General features: G+C 43.0%; 1 protein-coding gene across 1 annotated transcript in view; it reads right to left on the bottom strand.

Annotated features, from left to right (window-relative positions):
* Nup133 (nuclear pore complex protein Nup133) overlaps positions 1-16,145 on the bottom strand; it is a 600,491-nt gene that overhangs the window by 126,138 nt on the left and 458,208 nt on the right. Inside the window, exon 15 of the mRNA XM_080274695.1 lies at positions 9,787-10,026. Coding sequence (XP_080130821.1) covers positions 9,787-10,026 — 240 coding nt within the window. The remainder of the gene's footprint in view (positions 1-9,786; positions 10,027-16,145) is intronic.

The following is a 16,145-nucleotide window of genomic DNA, read 5'->3' as shown; positions in this document are numbered from 1 at the left end:
CTTGCATTGGTGCATACACACACACAATCGCCCATATTTGTATTCCAACTTTCAACTTTACCCACACAATCCTTGACCCAACTGATCCATACTGTCTTATGCTCCTCTTCCATCTTTTACTCACAACTATACATACTCCTTCCTTTGCCCTCTCATTCTCACCTACTCCTGCACAAATACCCCATCCATACTCCCATTCTCTCACACTTTCTTCTCTTCATTTTGTTTCAGTTATTCCACAGACATCCACTTTCGCACCCTCAAGCACCTGGACAATCTCTCTCTCATTCACCTCATCATTCGCTCCTCTTACATTCCATGTACTCATTAGCAAGTCCTTTGTCCGGTCCTGGGTCGTCATCGTTTGGTCAGTCCTTGTCCGAGGCTTCTTGTTTGTTTTTTTAGTTAGTTGTTTTCCGGGGAGGGGCACTAACCCTCCGCCAACCCTTTTAGTCGCCTTTTACGACAAGCAGGGATATACATATATACAGTATATATATATATATATATATACCCCTGGGGGTAGGGGGGTTTTTCAAGAATACTCCCCCAGTATCCCTGCTTGTCGTAAAAGGCGACTAAAAGGGTTGGCGGAGGGTTAGTGCCCCTCCCCGGAAAACAACTAACTAAAAAAAACAAACAATAAGCCTCGGACAAGGACTGACCAAACGAAGACGACCCAGGACTGGACAAAGGACTTGGTAATGGCTACATGGAATGTAAGAGGAGCGAATGATGAGGTGAAAGAGAGAGAGATTGTCCAGGTGCTTGAGGATGCGAAAGTGGATGTATGTGGAATAAATGAAACAAAATGGAGAGGAGAAAGTGTGAGAGAATGGGAGTATGGATGGGGTATATGTGCAGGAGGAGGTGATAATGAGAGGGCAAAGGAAGGAGTATGTATAGTTGTGAGTAAAAGATGGAAGAGGAGCATAAGACAGTATGGATCAGTTGGGTCAAGGATTGTGTGGGTAAAGTTGAAAGTTGGAATACAAATGTAGGCGATTGTGTGTGTGTATGCGCCAACACAAGATCATGCTAGAAGAGTGAGAGAAGAGTTCTGGACAAATGTGGAAATGTGCATGGAAAAGTTTGGAAGGAATGAGAGAGTGTTTTTGATTGGTGATCTATTCTATCTATATACCTAAGCTGCTTCCCCCAAGGAAAGGGAGGTAGCCGAGACAGGACGACACACTCCCCATTTACTCATCCATTCAAACACATTCATTCGCATCTTAGCCCCAAAGGGGAGAACGGACAGATCCTCACCGCACCACACCACACGAGGGTCAACTGCGCAATGCAATCAATGACATCCGCAGCAGGGCCCGACAGCAGAACTGGTTTACCCCTGCCACATCATAACATACCCATCCCCTTACCCGCACCTGACCTGACTAGCTGATCAGACCAAATGCGGGAGAATATCCCCTCAGGGCTGCGTCATCACTTATTCATTCACAATTTCTCTCCATTTATTTCTGTCACGCACAGCCACTCTTCCTTGCTCAACAGACATCCCTCTCGCATCCAGCGCTCTCTTCACACTGTCCATCCATCCTATTCGTGGTCTTCCTCTCAGCCTTACACCTCTCACATCAGATCTAGTTATCTTTTTCACCAATCGCTCATTATCCATTCTCTCCATATGCCCAAACCATCACAACACCCTCTGCTCAACTCTACCAGCCATCTCCCGAACAACTCCAGTTCTCCTTCGCACTTCATCATTTCGCACCCGATCCATACGCGTCACTCTACACATACTCCTCAGACACCTCATCTCCATTACATTCAAACTTTTTCTCTCTGCTACACCCATATTCCATGTTTCAGCCCCATAAAAACGCAGTCGGTACCACAACACCCTCATACAGCCTTCTCTTTACATCCATTCTAAGCGAACGACATTTAAACACTTTTTTCATTCCTCCCAGCACCTTTCCTACTTCATTTATTCTAAACTTCACTTCTGCATCTATTCTTCCATCCACAGCAACATGTGACCCTAAATATTTAAAACAATCTACCTCCTCAAGCAACTCACCATTCAAAACTATATTCATCCCCCTACCATCTATCAACCTCGTACACTTCATCACTTTACTCTTATTCTCATTTACTTTCAATTTCCTCCTTTCACACACCCTTCCAAACTCCTCTACCAACTGTCTCAATTTCTCCTCTGAATCAGTCACCAGTGCAGTATCATCTGCAAACAGCAGCTGCTTCATGAATGGTAAAGTTGGGAATGTGAAGGTGGATGGAATAGTTGGTGAGTGGGGTGTGCCTGCTGAGATAGATGAGAATGGGAGTGCGTTAGTGGACATTTGTGCTGGGAGGGGGTTGGTGATAGCCAATACCCTCTTCAGGCATAAAATGATCCACAGGTATACATGGCGAGTGATGAGAAGGGTGGGTGGTGAACTGCATGAAAGGAAGGCAATGATTGATTATGTGTGTGTGGATGAAAGGATGCGAAGATGTGCAATGGATGCAAGAGTTTATAGAGGTTGGGGGAGTGGACTTTCTGACCACTACTTGGTGGTGGCCAGAATTAAAGTTCAAGTAAGATGGAGGAATAGAGGAAGGGAAAGATGAGAGGAAGGAGTAGTTGCAAGGAGAGTGGAAAGGTTACAAGAGGATGAGAAAAAGGCAGAGTATAAGAGAGAAGTGGAGGAACGATTGGGCAAATATGAATTGGAGCAGATGGGAGACGTGGAAGGTGTGTGCAGAATATTTAAAGAAGAAATATGTGCAGCATGTGATGTGGTATGTGGAAGGAAGAGAAGACGGAGGGGGGTGCAAGGAACAGCGTCGTGGACTGAAGAGGTGAAACAGGCTGTGGCACAAAAGAAGAAAGCATACAATGAATGGATGAGAAATAGGGGCGTAGAAGAGGTTGAGAGGCGGAAGAGAGAGTTATATGTACAAAGAACGAGAGAGGTGAAAAGATTAGTAAGAGAGTAAGAAGAGAGTGGATGAGGAATTTGGAAGGAATTTGAGTGTAAAGTGGAGAGACTGTAAGAAAATGTTCTGGAAAGAGGTGAAAAGAGTAAGACAGGGTGAAAGTGAAGTTAGCAGGGGAGTGAAAGATAAAAATGGTAGATTACGAGTGTAGAAGGGAGAAAAAGTGAGCAGATGGAGAGAACACTTTAAGGAATTGTTGAAGGCAGAGGATGGAAGTAATGCGAGTATAAGTGGCTGGAGAATGGCTGGGAGAAGGAGGGAGGTGAGAAGACAGGAAGAAATCAGTAGGATAGAAGTTGTGGAAGCAATGAAGAAAGTTAAATCAGGGAAAGCCCCAGGAATTGATGGAGTGTGTGGTGAAATGCTGAAGCATGGGGGAGAGATAGTAGTAGAATGGATGTGGAAGATGTGCAGATTGGCCTGGGAGGAAGGTAGAGTCCTAGAGGATTGGAAGTCAGGTATAATTATTCCCTTGTACAAAGGAAAAGGGGAAAAAGAAGTGTGTGGTAATCATAGGGGCATTTGTCTTCTTAGTATAATAGGAAAAGTGTATGGTAGGATGCTTATTGACAGAGTTAGAGAAAGAACAGAGAAATTAGTTGGAGAAGAACAGGGAGGCTTTAGGAAGGGAAAAGGTTGTGTAGATCAGATATTCATTCTCAGATCTTTAGTGGAAAAGTTTCTAGAGAAGGGAATGAAGTTGTATGCGGCTTTCATGGATTTGGAGAAAGCATATGACAGGGTGGATAGACAAGGATTGTGGAAAGTGTTAAGAATATATGGAGTAGATGGGAAGTTGTTGAATGCAGTGAAGAGTATGTATGATGGTGCGAAGGCTGCAGTGCGTGTGGATGGTGAACTAAGTGAATTTTTCTCTTTGAAACTTGGGTTGAAACAGGGATGTGTCATGTCTCCATGGTTGTTCCATCTGTACATGGATGGGGTAAGAAAAGAGGTACAAGGTAGGGTAGTGGATGTTGGAGTGGCCCTGGTGAGAGAGGATAGTGTTTGGAAACTCCCTGTACTGTTGTTTGCAGATGATACTGTGTTGTTGAGTGAAGACGAAGGGGAGCTGCAAGGCTTGGTGGATGAGTTTGGGAGAGTGTGTAAGAAACGGAATCTAAAGGTGAATGTAGGGAAGAGTAAAGTGATGGTCTTTGAGAGAGGTGAAGTTAGTGAATGTACAGCGAGGTTGGATGGTGAGGAATTGGAAAATGTGAGTACTGTACGTTTAAGTACTTGGGTAGTGTGATGAGTAAGGATGGAGGTTTGGAGGGTGAAGTGCTTGAAAGGGTACAGCAGGGAAGAAAGGTTGCTGGTTCTTTGAAAGCAGTGATAAGAAACAGGGAAGTGAGCATGGAAGTGAAAAAGTTACTGCATGACAGTATTGTGATACCAACTCTAACGTACGGAAGTGAAGCTTGGACATTGTTGGAAGGACACAAGTCAAGAGTGAGAGCAGTGGAAATGAGTTATTTAAGAGGAGCCTGTGGAGTCACATGGAGAGACAGGCTGACGAATGAGGATATAAAGGAGCGTTGTGGTGTGGATGTGATAGGAAGCGTTATGAGGAACACACTGAGGTGGTTTGGCCATGTGGAGAGGATGGAGGGTGAAAGACTGACGAAGAGAGTGTATGTGAGTGAGGTGGAGGGGGAAAGAGGGAGGGGGAGGCCGAGGATGAGATGGAGGGATGGGGTGGAAAGGTATATGAGAGAGGGGGGTGTGAGTTGGGAGCATGGGAGTGAAATGGCGGGGAACAGGGCGACTTGGAGGCGATTTGTTTGTGGCCACCCCAAACGGGATTGAGGCGTCTGGCAACAGATAGATAGACAGATAGATATATATATATCTATAAGTAAAAGTCCTATTATTCGGCAACTGATTATTCGGTAGATCCGACAATTCGGCAGTTTTGAGAAATAGTCCCATTTACGAAAATCTTTGATTGTTTGGCAGATGTCCGGAATCATCTCGGCAGTCCAGGAAGTGTTATCCATGACTTGTAGGCCTGTTTCATTACACTTCTGTATGTTCACCAATTTCTATATTTTTTCAGATTCAGGTGTAGTACTGTAGTGATTACAATACTGCACAGTATCATACAGTACAGTAAACACCCCTTCCAAATTAGCGAGGGTTACGTTCCAAGCCCCCTCACTAATTCTTGAAATTCGTTCATTCTTGATGCCTTCCTGAAAGTGACATTTACCGGTAAATGCATAGCCCATGAACCACTGATACTGTAATGCACTACCCATAAATAAATGGTGCTTGTTAAATCAGTTTCCCCATTGTTTTTAGTTGTACGGCTGTGACAGCTATAGTATTTTTATTCCTCATCATAATGGTGGAAGGGACTGTTCTGTTTAACTAAACCTAACCTAACCGAGTTTAACTGTACCTAATAATTTAACCAAACCTAACCTAACCTAAAGTCAGGAAAATACTTAAAAATAAACCGGAGGAATATGAATTTCTAAGGTCTCTCTGATGAAAGTTAAACGTACATTTAACGCTCATTCTTTTTATCATTTTTGTGTTTAATGTTAAAGAGAGAGTATTGATGCAACCACTAATGTATCCCATTAACCCCTAAATAACCTCCGACACTGAACAACCCTTTACAGTACCGATGTCAGTGATGTCAAGTTAGTGTTAGCTATAAAGAAAACTGAACAATTATGGGGAGGGAACGAAGGTCACTGGTATGTTTACACGACTCTACGCTACGATTCCAAGCAGCCAGGCAGTCGGTTAATCTCAGACGTTTTTGCCCATTTGGTAAATGCCCCGTAACTTTATCAATTTTTCCCTGATTCATAGCGAATCATAGCATGGGTTTAGGAACTAAATAACACATTGCTAGGTGAGCCAGACGATTATCTTCACATCTTTAAGAAAAACAAATTGATTTCAGAAGAATGGACGAAACTTACTCTACGTACTCAGAGAGGGATTAAATTTCTTCCATTTTCTTAAAAATGTGAAGATAATCGTCTGGCGCACCTAACAATGTGTTATTTAGCTTCTTAAACCCATGCTATGATTCACGGGAGAAGTTACAAAGTTACCGTGCATTTACCAAATGGGCAAAAACATCTGAGATTAACCGACCCTCTGACTGCTTGGAATCGTATCGTAGAGTCGTGTAAACATACCAGTGACCTTCGTTCCCTTCCAATAATTGTTCACAGTTTTTTCATAGCTCACTAACTCGACATCACTGACATCGGTACTGTAAAGGGTTGTTCAATGCCGGAGGTTATTAAGGGGTTAATGGAATATATTACTGTTTCCATCAATACTCTCCCTTTCACATGTAAAAAAAAAATGAACAAAAGAATGAGCACTAAATGTACGTTTAACTTTCATCAGAAAGACCTTACCAATTCATATTCATTCACTTTATTATATGCAATTTTCTGACTATTTTATTTTGTGTTTGGAAAAAGTACTGTATACAGCACTCACTCCAAACATATTTGTAATAATATAAGTAGTGATGAGTTCACCAATACAAGTGATGTACTGAGCTGGTAGGTAATATTTCGTATCATTTCGGTCATCCAGGAAGTGTTATCTGACGTGTATGCCTACTGTGTCATTACACTTGTATATGTTCACTAATTTGTATATATCTATATCTATATATATATATATATATATAGATATAGATATATATATATATATATTTCAGATTCAGTTATAGTACTGTATTGATTGCAATATTGTACAGTATATAGTACTCTCTCCAAACACAGTTGTAATACCATAAGTGGTGATGACAGTGTTCACCAATATATTTAAGGTACTGAGTGGGTAGGTTTTTGATTATTCGGCAAATCCAATATCTCGGCATCATCCCGGTCCCATAGATGCCAAATAATGGGACTTTTACTGTATATATATATATACCTTCATTCTTTCCTCGTCCTTCTGACTGCGGGTGACTTTACACTCCCTCTTCTGTCTTTCATTCCTTCATTCTTTCCTCGTCTTTCTGACTGCGGGTGACTTTACACTCCCTCTTCTGTCTTTCATTCCTTCATTCTTTCCTCTTCCTTCAGCCCATGGGTGACTTTACACTGAGTGACAGGCCAAATGGTTTCTTGTACACCAGGAAACCATTTACTACGCTGGGTGGTAACCATATAACCAAATTTTGGCACCTGGTGGTTTAGTGGGTAATTTTTGTGCTCCAATCGGATTGAGCCGGTGAAGGTTTATATCCAAGGGGTGATTGGGATTTACTGCTCACGTAATGCCACTCAGGGATGAGTGAGGCTGGTCGCTCTCATCTTAAATGTCGGGACCAACTGCCTAGCCCCAGGTTTCTACGCTCCTCATGGGGCAACGTAGGATTAGATGATGGATGGATGGATGGATGGATATATATATATATATATATATATATATATAGTGTTGATGTTTGCTGATGATACAGTATTGTTGAGTGAAGATGAATGGGAGTTGCAAGGTTTGGTGAATGAATTTGGGACAGTGTGTAGGAGGAGGAATCTGAAAGTTAATGTAAACAAAAGTAAAGTTATGGTGTTTGAGAGGAATGAAGTCACAGAGTGTGCAGTGAGGTTGGAAGGTGAGGATATGGAGAATGTGAGCGCATTCAAGTACTTGGGTAGTGTGATGAGTAAGGATGGAACTTTGAGGGATGAAGTGCGTGAAAAGGTACAGCAGGGAAGGAAGGTTGTTAGGACACTGAAAGCTGTGATGAGAAATAGGGATGTGAGTATGCAAGTTAAGAAGTCACTGCATGATAGTATTGTGATCCCTACGCTGACGTACGGAAGCGAGGCATGGACCTTGCAGGAAGGGAACAAGTCAAGAGTGAGAGCAGTGAAAATGAGTTACTTGAGCGGAGCATGTGGAGTGACGTGGTGGGACAGGTTGATGAATGAAGAAGTGAAGGAATGTTGTGGGGTGGATGTGGTTGAGAAGATTAGGAGAAATACACAGAGGTGGTTTGGACATGTGAAGAGAATGGAGAATGAAAGACTGACTGAGGGTGTATGTAGGTGAGGTGGAGGGAGGGAGTGGGAGGGGTAGACCGAGGATGAGGTGGAGGGATGGAGTTGAGAGGTATATGAGGGAGGGGGGGGTGAGTTGGGGGGAGGGTAGTCAAATGGTGGGTGACAGAGCGACTTGGAGGCGTTTTGTCTGCAGCCACCCTTTGCGTGATTAGGACGTCGGGCTATAGATATAGATAGATAAATATATCCATCCATCCATCCATCATCCAATCCTACATTGCCCCATGAGGAGCGTAGGAGACCGGGGCTAGGCAGTTGGTCCCGACATTTAAGGTGAGAATGACCAGCCTCACTCATCCCTGAGTAGTACTACATGAGCAAACAACCCCAACCACCCATTGGATATAAACCTTCACCGGCTCAGTCCGATTGGAGCTCAATAATTACTCACTAAACCACCAGGTGCCAAAATTTATATATATATATATAGCATCCCATAACATTAGTAACTGAATGCCACAACAATACTCCTATCTAATTCACCATCTTGACAAAATGTCAGCATCATACACATGGGCTATGCAGATATAAAGCATGGCTCTATGAACTTTTACACAAGATATTAAAGATATGATAAGCTGAATTACTGACCCCTGCCTACTGTGTAATGGGACCTGCAAGGCTCCTTGTGCTAAGAAAAGAAATGTACTGTAATGTAAAAAAGGTACAGCCAAAGGATGAGGGCACGCAACAACTTCTCCTTTCCAAAAGAAATTGAGCATTAAAGGTGCAAAATCCATAAGAAAAAATAAGTACCCTGGAAACAGGTCTACTAGGATCATCCCTTCCTGAAGATTTTGCAATTGAAGCAAGGCATCACAGTTGACAATGATGATGAATCATCCCACTCATAAATTGGATGGGTTTTTGTTGCTGCTGTTGCTTAACCCCAGTTGATCTGGCTGAAAGACCTGTACACCACAGGTGAGCAACTGCTTTTGCGGGGCCGTCCTACAAGTATATATGTACACCATTCAGGAAAATGACACCCCCATTGTGACAGATAGTGCCTCATCAGGGTTAGACTAGGGTCCTTCCCCATGGCAAGGTTCAGGGAAATGTGAGAAGGCTTGGCTCCAGGGTGGATACCATAGCTGCTTAACAGTGCACAGCACCACCACATGTCGGTTCCTTGTCATCATGAAACAGGATGAGTACAATCCAAAAATGGGCAAAGAAAAGCAACGAAAGTATTCCTGCTGATGATCAAACTTGGCCTAACTGGTTGTGAGAACCCATCAACTGCAAGCAAGAACCGCCACTGCAGGGCCATCCCGCGCGGTGAGCAATGCTTCCTTTTAGTTGACAGAACCCCATGATGGCGAGACATAGGGAAAAAATGGAGGTTCAGTTCCTGGATGGATGCCACATTAACATTGCTCCACCCAGTTAGCAGGGGCACCATAGCAAAATCCACATCACCCCATTATCTGGTTATATGATTACCATCCAGAACAGTAAATGGTTTACTGGGTTACACGAAACCATTAGGTTTGTCACTCACTGTAAAACTTCCTAAACTGGAAAGAAGAAGAATAAAAAGTGACAGGAAGGAAAGGGAGAAACAGGAAGAGAGGAGGGAAGACACAGAATGACAAATGTGAAGGAAGGTGTAAGCAGCACTACATCAAGTGAACAGAACTGTAAACTGAGTGCCATGGGAAATGGGCCATTCAAAATCAATCAAATCCTTAAAATTATTTAACCCACCTTGTACATGACAAAAACAAAATATGTATACTGTAATAACCTTTCAACTACAAACCTGCACTGTTATATTATGCTGTTGAAGCAGCAAGGTGCGGACTCCTTTGGGACCCACAGTTGCAGTCCAGGGGACATGCTCTACACCAGGTTCTCCTCCACTAGGGGTCGAGGCAACTGGGGTGGTGCAGGGTGTAGGAGGAGGGGTGGATCGAGCAGCAGAGAGGATGCCAAGAAGAAGTGTGTTGACAGAGTGGATAGTTGCTACTGCATCTCTTGGAGCAACATCAGCTGATAATACCTGCAATTAAAACGATCACTGAATTGATTACAAATATTCAAGTATGGTATTAATACCCCTTGCATATGTAAAACTTGTAAGAGCTCTGATGACATCCCACAAGCAATTATATGCCATGATGATATGCCAAGGGATCTTAGTTATTTTTGCCATGCCTGGTATTAACTTCAAAAGACTGTCCAGTAAGCATGAATTAAATAATACTGTGTTCAGCGTCCTGAACTTTGCCATTTTACATACACACACACACATACAGTAAACTCTCAATTATCCATCGTCAAAATATCCGGCGCAGCTGGCTTGGTTCTATTAACCCATGGATAGCGCAATTACCTTTTTTATTATCCCATCCCATGGTGTGCAAAATATATATATATCAGCCGTGGCTCAGTTGGTTAAAGCGCTCCGCTCTGACCGAAGGGTCGGAGGATCGAATCCACCCAAGAGTCATTGGTAGACATCAGGAAGGGCATCCGGTAATAAAATGCTACACGCTCCAAACCAAAGTCCTCTACCCAGGGGCAACGCCTTAGCCCTTATCCAAAAAAGGGGAACCTGGCGTAAAACTCACACAAATATATATATATATATATTATATATATATACTATATATATATATATATATATATATATATATATATATATATATATATATATATATATATTATATATATATACTATATATATATATATATATATATATATATATATATATATATATATACAGTACCCTCACGTCCAACACGGTAATACTGTCATGCACAGGTCCCGTGTTGGACCCAAAACGTGTTGGACAAACAACAGAGCTTATGGGGAAAAAAGAATTATGTCAGCAACCCTAGGAAAAGTCACCCTAAATACCTACCATATACCTTTACATATATTGGTAATACTGTAATTATATTAAATGGTGCTGTACTATGAATGATAACTAACCTTTTAGGATAGTGTTGGTGGGCTTGCTGGGAATGGAAGATGGTATCCAAGGCTGTAGGCAGTCCTACTGGGTCCACAGAGGATGGGTGCTGGCGTCACTAGCGGGTAATGGCCGCTGCTCCTCCTCAACCTCCCTCATAAATCCTGCGAAATCACACTCAGAATCACTATCCTCATCCACATCCATGAAAGGTCCTGCTTCTGCCTGTCCTAGCACTCCGTAAGCCTTAACTGCTGCCAGGATCTTCTCTTGGTTTTTTATTATGGTCCCCACGCTGGCTTCATTCACGTCGTAGGCCTTGGTGATGTCCACTTTCCTCTCCCTTTTCTTCTTCCTCTCGATGATTTCTAGCTTGGTGGCCTGAGGGAGGTGCCGCCACTTCTTGGGGTTCTCAGAAGGCTTCCTAGGCATCGTGAGCAGGATAAAATGCAGTAGCAAGGGCAGAAAATGCAGCGAGAAAAAAACACCTTCCAATGCGAATTATGCGACTGAGTGGCACTGTCGCAGGAGAAATTTAAACAAAACATCACGTGAGAGCAGAAGCATTTCTGACTGGGCGACATCATGATCACGTCACGATAGCGGGTGGGGGAGGCAACTTGATCAGAAGTTTTGATTGGCTGTCAGCATCACAGGAATGTCCAGTATGACCGTGTTGGACCGGGGTTGATCGTGCTAGAGGCGAATTCTGCGGATTTCGCCCACTTCTCGGAGCTCCGTGCGTGTTATGCTAATGCACCCATGTAACAGTAATTAAATTGTATTAAATCGTACTAATTTTTTGCTCTCAGTGCTGGACAAACGCGTGTTGGATGCGAGGGTACTGTATATATATATATATATATATATATACATATAGTTTTTGTTTATTATAAACTTGAAGATAAACATCCAGAGCATCATCTGGTGAAAAAAAAAAAAATTCTCTCTTCATCTTTGTGTAGCACCATGCATAAGTCTGTGTAGGGGTGTAGTGAAAAATGTTTTGTTTTTGTTTTTGTTTATTATGAACTTGAAAATGAACATTCAGGGCATCATCTGGTAGAAAAAAAAAAAAAAAAAAATCTCTCCATCATTGTTTAGCAACATGCATAAGTTTGCATAGGGGTGGAGTAGTTGGCAGTGATGGACGGCCACTAGCAGGCTGGCACAGCCTGAGCTGTGGCTCACAACGTGATGCTACCCAGCCTGAGCTGCAGCTCACAATCCACGGGTTAAAAGCAATAACTGACAAAATTATACAATATCCAGCACCAAAACGGGACGTAACCACCAGTTCTATGCAATATCTGCCACTGAGGAGTATCAACCAGCTCATGAACGGTAGCCAACTGGAGCTGTATTACTGTATTGTGCCATTACATTATTGAATTTTAGGCTTAATTTTCATCTTTTACTCATGGGAAAGTTTTCAGGACAGACGGCTGAGACGTATCTATCTATCTATTGCCAGACGCCTCAATCCCGTTTGGGGTGGCCACAAACAAATCGCCTCCAAGTCGCCCTGTCCCCTGCCATTTCACTGCCCTCCTCCCAACTCACACTCCCCTCTCTCATATACCTCTCCACCCCATCCCTCCATCTCATCCTCGGCCTCCCCCTCCCTCTTCCCCCCTCCACCTCACTCACATACACTCTCTTCGTCAGTCTTTCACCCTCCATCCTCTCCACATGGCCAAACCACCTCAGTGTGTTCCTCATAACGCTCCCTATCACATCCACATCCACACCACAACGCTCCTTTATATCCTCATTCGTCAGCCTGTCTCTCCATGTGACTCCACAGGCTCCTCTTAAATAACTCATTTCCACTGCTCTCACTCTTGACTTGTGTCCTTCCAGCAATGTCCAAGCTTCACTTCCATACGTTAGAGTTGGTATCACAATACTGTCATGTAGTAACTTTTTCACTTCCATGCTCACTTCCCTGTTTCTTATCACAGCTTTCAAAGAACCAGCAACCTTTCTTTCTTGCTGTACCCTTTCAAGCACTTCACCCTCCAAATCTCCATCCTTACTCATCACACTACCCAAGTACTTAAACGTACTCACATTTTCCAATTCCTCACCATCCAACCTCGCTGTACATTCACTGACTTCACCTCTCTCAAAGACCATCACTTTACTCTTCCCTACATTCACCTTTAGATTCCGTTTCTTACACACTCTCCCAAACTCATCCACCAAGCCTTGCAGCTCCCCTTCGTCTTCACTCAACAACACAGTATCATCTGCAAACAACAGTACAGGGAGTTTCCAAACACTATCCTCTCTCACCAGGGCCACTCCAACATCCACTACCCTACCTTGTACCTCTTTTATTACCCCATCCATGTACAGATTGAACAACCATGGAGACATGACACATCCCTGTTTCAACCCAACTTTCAAAGAGAAAAATTCACTTAGTTTACCATCCACACACACTGCAGCCTTCACACCATCGTACATACTCTTCACAGCATTTAACAACTTCCCATTTACTCCATATATTCTTAACACTTTCCACAATCCTTGTCTATCCACCCTGTCATATGCTTTCTCCAAATCCATGAAAGCCGCATACAACTTCTTTCCCTTCTCTAAAAACTTTTCCACTGAAGATCTGAGAATGAATATCTGATCTACACAACCTCTTCCCTTCCTAAAACCTCCCTGTTCTTCTCCAACTAATTTCTTTGTTCTTTCTCTAACTCTGTCAATAAGTATCCTACCATACACTTTTCCTATTATACTAAGAAGACAAATGCCCCTATGATTACCACACACTTCTTTTTCCCCTTTTCCTTTGTACAAGGGAATAATTATACCTGACTTCCAATCCTCCGGGACTCTACCTTCCTCCCAGGCCAATCTGCACATCTTCCACATACATTCTACTACTATCTCTCCCCCATGCTTCAGCATTTCACCACACACTCCATCAATTCCTGGGGCTTTCCCCGATTTAACTTTCTTCATTGCTTCCACAACTTCTATCCTACTGATTTCTTCCTGTCTTCTCACCTCCCTCCTTCTCCCAGCCATTCCCCAGCCACTTATACTCGCATTATTTCCATCCTCTATGTTCAACAATTCCTTAAAGTGTTCTCTCCATCTGCTCACTTTTTCTCCCTTCTCCACTTGTAATCTACCATTTTTACCTTTCACTCCCCTGCTAACTTCACTTCCACCCTCTCTTACTCTTTTCACCTCTTTCCAGAACATTTTCTTACAGTCCCTCCACTTTACACTGAAATTCCTTCCAAATTCCTCATCCACTCTTTTCTTACTCTCTCTTACTAATCTTTTCACCTCTCTCTTTCTTTCTACATGTAACTCTCTCTTCCGCCACTCAACTTCTTCCACGCCCCTATTTCTCATCCATTCATTGTATGCTTTCTTCTTTTGTGCCACAGCCTGTTTCACCTCTTCAGTCCACCACACTGTTCCTTGCACCCCCCACCGTCTTCTCTTCACCCCACACACCACATCACATGCTGCACATATTTCTTCTGTAAATATCCTACACACACCTTCCACGTCTCCCATCTGCTCCAATTCATATTTGCCCAATCGTTCCTCCACTTCTCTCTTATACTCTGCCTTTTTCTCATCCTCTTGTAACCTTTCCACTCTCCTTGCAACTACTCCTTCCTCTCGTCTTTCCCTTCTTCTATTCCTCCATCTTACTTGCATTCTAATTCTGGTCACCACTAAGTAGTGGTCAGAAAGTCCACTCCCCCAACCTCTATACACTCCTGCATCCATTACACATCTTCGCATCCTTTCATCCACACACACATAATCAATCATTGCCTTCCTTTCATTCAGTTCACCACCCACCCCTCTCATCACTCGCCATGTATACCTGTGGATCATTTTATGCCTGAAGAGGGTATTGGCTATCACCAACCCCCTCCCAGCACAAATGTCCACTAACACACTCCCATTCTCATCTATCTCAGCAGGCACACCCCACTCACCAACTATTCCATCCACCTTCACATTCCCAACTTTACCATCCATATCACCAATCAAGAACACTCTCTCATTCCTTCCAAACTTTTCCATGCACACTTCCACATTTGTCCAGAACTCTTCTCTCACTCTTCTAGCATGATCTGAGTTGGCGCATACACACACACAATCGCCCACATTTGTATTCCAACTTTCAACTTTACCCACACAATCCTTGACCCAACTGATCCATACTGTCTTATGCTCCTCTTCCATCTTTTACTCACAACTATACATACTCCTTCCTTTGCCCTCTCATTCTCACCTACTCCTGCACATATACCCCATCCATACTCCCATTCTCTCACACTTTCTCCTCTTCATTTTGTTTCAGTTATTCCACATACATCCACTTTCGCACCCTCAAGCACCTGGACAAACTCTCTCTCTTTCACCTCATCATTCACTCCCCTTACAATCCACGTTTCGATAACCATGTCCTTTGTCCGGTCCTTAGTCGTCATCGTTTGGTTAGTCCTTGTCTGAGGCTTATTGTTTGTTTTTTTAGTTAGTTGTTTTCCGGGGACGGGCACTACTCAACACAATATCTGGCTCAGCACAGATTATTGTGCTAATGGGGAGGTACTATGCAATATCAGTTATTTTGCAATATTCGACTTAGGGCGTTGCTGGATAATTGAGAGTTTACCATATATAAAACTTTAAATTATCCAGGATAATTTGGCTAACCCCCATGCTGGACACTGCATTGTACCCCCAATCAGCTGTCCATTCAACACTGCATCAGAAAATATGTTACTATCCATCTCGACCCTCTATCCTAAAAACTTTCCTACAATATTACTTTTGAGTGAATGATTAAAATTAAGCAAAAATAAATACAGTACTAATGCTGTACATATAGTACAGTAGTACAGTACATTACATATTGGAATCATAATCATACTTTACTCACCTAGCGTTGGCATCGATGGAGGGTGGATACGCACTGATACATCCTCACTATACAGTAATCAGAGTACCAGGGCACAGAGCACTTAGGGGCCACAAGGTTAGTCACAGCATTACAACAACAAGCAAGGCATGGGAGGCCACAGACCAAGTCATTGCGCTAAAGTTTAGCCAAGGCGTGGGTCACAAAAGCAGAGCGCAAAGATACATCCTCACTGTACAGTGTCCACAGGAGAGACTGAGAGAATGATGGTAAGCTCTGTGTGGGCTG

The sequence above is a fragment of the Coenobita brevimanus genome, chromosome 59, assembly GCF_032717465.1.
Source record: "Coenobita brevimanus isolate Jiangsu-jjx chromosome 59, ASM3271746v2, whole genome shotgun sequence".
Classification (NCBI taxonomy): Eukaryota; Metazoa; Arthropoda; class Malacostraca; order Decapoda; family Coenobitidae; genus Coenobita; species Coenobita brevimanus.
The sequence above is the reverse complement of the archived record's forward strand: the minus strand, read 5'-3'. Positions and strand labels throughout refer to the sequence as shown.